Genomic DNA, 4,242 nt, shown 5'->3' with positions numbered 1-4,242 from the left:
CAAATTTCAATGCAAATTGTGTCTGATCAGCCTTCCCGAGATATAGCCTTGGCTAGTTATCATTGCCATAACAGAGGGCAGGGTGCAGACCCTTGTGCCGATCTAGCCTCTGTTGAGAATATCTAAGGAAGGCGGTTCAGGGGAAAGCACGCTGGGGGCTGGTTTCACAGCACTAATCAGGGTTTATGAAACCGTTCGTAATAAGACTCACAGTATTGTAGTGTTTTCAGTACCAATTGCTCGGTATGACTCCAAACAGCATTAAAAAAACCATCAAAGGCAATGAAAAAACAAGACAATGACATCTAGATTCGCGGTGTTTAGATCAATTGAATATAATTGAATCACTTAATACTGCTATTGCAGAAAAGGAAATATCAGCTCATTTGAGACACCTGGTGGCCATTCTCATGTACTGCACACAGACTGTAGCACTATAATACAAGCCTAATTGTGGTTGCACAACAACTGCTATTATAATAATAATAATAATAATAATAATAATAATAATAATAATAATAATAATAATAATATATTATTAGTAGTATTATTATATGTCGCAGTGCGTGCATTTTCTTACAATATACTGGTTTCACGTCACGTTGAATTCAATCCGTTCTTTTACCTGTCATTTCTCTACTAGGTTGTTTCCTGCGAGATTGATTCACGTTTCAAATGCCAAGGCAATCGCAGCTTGACACAGGTGAGCTGCATCCCAGGTTGGATTCTGGGAAACGTAGTCTTTTAACTCACAGCATTAAGAACTCTCCCGGCGCTGGAGCCTTGGCAAAACTACAACTCCCGAAATGCAACAACTCCTTGAAACAACACTTCACACCTGAAGCGCTGAGATACACCTAGCCTATCTAATTTCTCAATTAGCAATATATAAATTAGGCGGCTCAAACTGGTAAACGCGTATTTGCATAAACTGAACAACTAATTAAGAAGACCGTTAACTAATTTAAATTGCTCATATGCACCGGGGGTGTCGGTGCAGCGAGACGGTGGTCGTTTTTGTAAGCGATAAAACACACAATACTAAGAAGTAAAATTGAATATTTCTGTATGGTTGGGATTGGCATGGCTGTGGGTCGGCTGCCTCCCGCCTCTATCCTGTGCACTCCCGAAGCGGAGCTGATGCAGGACGTGTTGAGCGACACCTGCGGCGGCGGGGTCGTTCCTTTCCCGGCCACGGTCACTAAGCTGAAGCGGGGACCGGCCGGGGAGTACCGCTCGACAGAGGACTGGCGGGACATAGTGAAAAGACGACACCTTGCGAACGCCAAGGAAAGACAGCGTGTGAGTCTGTATTTAATATATATATATATATAATGTATGTGTGTGTTAAACCGCTGCTACTTCACGTACTGTTACCTGTATTATGCGTTTTCAACTGTATTTAATGTACCATTTTATGTATAATACTACTATAATGTGTTAAGCGGCACATTCCACTGTATTTAATGTTTTCAGCTTTTAAAGTATTATGGATTTTCTTGTTACTGCATCTTGTAAAGCACTTTGTGATGGTGGTCCACTATGAAAGGCGCTATATAAAATAAAGATTGAAAACCAGGACTGGCTCAAACTGCAGTGGGTCGTATTATTAATTATTAATTATTATTATTATTATTATTATTATCTGCTCACCGACTGAATGTAAAACCTGGCCTGGTTCTTAAACGTCTCTGCAACAGTCTTAATTCCATCCGTTTTATTTATATTTATAATGTATTTATTATTATTTTTTTTTTTTTTTTCAGATTCGTAATCTCAACAGCGGCTTTTCGACTCTGAAAACCATCGTGCCGCTCATCCCCCGGGACCGCAAGCCCAGTAAGGTGGACACGCTGAAGGCCGCCACGGAGTATATCCGCCTCCTGCACAGCGTGCTGGACCAGAGCGGGGGGGCCGAGGTACAGCGCGGGGAGAGGAGGGGGCGACAGGGGCTGGAATCACTCCGTCTATCTCTCGAAAAATTAAACATTTTGAAATCTAACATGAAACACTTTACTACTGTTATGGCTTCTGGTAGTGTTTTGGGTTTTTTTTTAATCATTTTGTAGTTTTTGATATAATTGGTGTGACAATCCTAAAATTATAGGGCGATGCAAAAACTTTTGGCTATAGACGCACACAGCGGTGTGCACATGTATTACAACACCAAGATCTGTCATCGTTATCCTTCATATACCCGCCTGCATCTCAGTAATCAGTGATATAGAAACACACCCGTGTGTGAATGTTCGACCGCTTTGTGCTTTAATCAGGTATCTTAAACAACTTTTAAAGTCGTGCATTTGACCATTTCTGGCTAAGTGTTCCTAAACTATGCATAATCAGGACGGGGGTCACTTCCTGTCTTACAATTCCAGTTCCTTTATTAAAATCAATTCCAAAATTCCTTTAACTGCTTTTATTTGAAGCTAATTTAATTCAGTGACTTCAATGCAAGGCATCTGTTGCCACTGTTAGAAGCTCACTTTAGCAGAAGGCTGCCGATTGCAATTTTGAGCAATGATGTGCTGGAATTGATTAAAAGGGAACGGGAATTGATTTTAAAAAGGACCCCACCCCTGTCCATAAACACTCTAGTCCTAAATTTAGAAACTTCATAGTCAGTTGCAATATTCTTAAAGCCTTTCTCTTTTGAGAGTTTCTTGGAGTGTCTAAAACATTGACCTCTCCCCTCCCGGCCGGGTTTCTGTGCAGCAGCTGGAGAGCGGGGTGCCGACAGAGAGGAGGGACGCTCTGACCTGCGCTGTCCCAGGGAGCAGCCTGCCGCCCCCCCAGCCTGGCAGCATGTTCATCCGGGCTCCGGGGCCCCTGACCGAGCTGGAGGGCCACGCCCTGCTGCTGAGGAGCTGCGCGCTGCCGACGTACATCATCCAGATCCAGCCGGACCGCAGCCTGGTAACGCCTCTACCTGCAGATTTAGTAGTAATATTTATCCAAAGCAGTTGTGATGCAGAGTCACGCATCTGTTAAGCCCTGAAGGTACACGAGGAATCGAGCGCTGCTTGTTCAAAATGTTTCTTCTTCAAATCCATTGCGAGAGCGACTCTAGCATCACGAGGAGTGTTAGCGTCATGGTATCTGTGGGACTCGTACCTTGAAGGGTTAACCACACAGCGCTAATCATTTTGTTTCGTCTTTTCTTATTTAATTAATATTCTCCACTCCTATTTCAGTTATTCCAGTCTAATAAATGAAGGGGGTCGCTTTGCTCCAATATTAGCTTGTGTGAATTGCAGCCTCAAAGGTAAATACATGTCTTATTTTATGAATACTTTTACCAGCCCTTTAGTACGTGCAATTTCAAAGTCTTGGGTATTTCGGTATTTTAAATCTGGTTTGTGTGTTGTGATTTTTAGACCAGTGTTTGACTCGGAGTCCCCGGGCTGAGGCGTGGGCCCCTCCCTCTCTGCCTCCTCCTCCTCCCCCCCGATCCCGCATCGCATGACGTCACTGCTCCTTTGCTTGGAAACGGATTCTCGCATCAGAAATAAATGGATCACTTTAAAATGCGAGGATGCAAACTAAACGAGGAGTCAGCCGGATGTCTTGTCCCGTACATGCTGGATAGTAATGATACCGTTTTTCTATTGACAAACGTCGTAAAATTAAGTTGTCATGAACTGGTACTGTTCATTTTTGTGTGTAAATGTGTTTTTCACTCCTCTGTAGAAATGACCTCTTAGTCTAGTGGGGCCCCGGGTGATTGTCCTGGTTGCTGGCCCCTAAAACCAGCTCTGCAGCCGACACAAACGAGCCACGTTGAGTTTCTGTTCACCTGTTATTTTTCATGTGTTCAGTGACAGTGAGCTGGAGAATGTACCTTTCTACATTTAAAGGAACCTATTGCATTTATTTTGTATAAAAGAAATGGCAATGTTTTTCAACTGTGGGACGGCTGCTGTGTTTTTTTTTTTTTTTTTTTGCAATATAACTTATTGATCTGTACACGGAGCACTTACCAGATGTGAACTTTTTTTTTCATGATGAATGAATTCTAATGTATGTATAGACCACGTTATTTAATAAAAAAAAATATAAATCTGTATTAATGGTCCCTTACTTTTTTATTTTATTTTTTTTTTTTGGGGGGGGGGGGGGGGGGGGGGGGGGTTGATTCATCCAACCTGTCGTCACATTAGACGTTATCGATCTAATACCAGTCCATTAACTAATCAAATACCCCTTTATTGATTACCGCTGTAGAAAAATCTCTCCCTTCCC

General features: G+C 42.5%; 1 protein-coding gene across 2 annotated transcripts; it reads left to right on the top strand.

Annotated features, from left to right (window-relative positions):
- The first annotated feature begins 922 nt into the window (after positions 1 to 922).
- On the top strand, positions 923 to 4,039 carry LOC131721002 (factor in the germline alpha-like). Of its 2 annotated transcripts, none has more exons than XM_059013769.1 (5): positions 923 to 1,302; positions 1,767 to 1,919; positions 2,719 to 2,916; positions 3,195 to 3,265; positions 3,378 to 4,039. In XM_059013769.1, exons 1-4 carry the CDS (start codon positions 1,069 to 1,071, stop codon positions 3,213 to 3,215), a joined length of 606 nt encoding a protein of 201 aa, XP_058869752.1. In that variant the 5' UTR covers positions 923 to 1,068; the 3' UTR covers positions 3,216 to 3,265; positions 3,378 to 4,039. The 2 variants fall into 2 exon arrangements, with proteins under 2 accessions (XP_058869752.1, XP_058869751.1); XM_059013768.1 differs by having other exon boundaries at positions 928 to 1,302; positions 2,716 to 2,916.
- Positions 4,040 to 4,242: the final 203 nt, after the last annotated feature.

This window comes from Acipenser ruthenus, chromosome 46 (genome assembly GCF_902713425.1).
Source record: "Acipenser ruthenus chromosome 46, fAciRut3.2 maternal haplotype, whole genome shotgun sequence".
Taxonomy (NCBI): domain Eukaryota; kingdom Metazoa; phylum Chordata; class Actinopteri; order Acipenseriformes; family Acipenseridae; genus Acipenser; species Acipenser ruthenus.
This window is presented reverse-complemented; position numbering and strand designations above follow the sequence as displayed.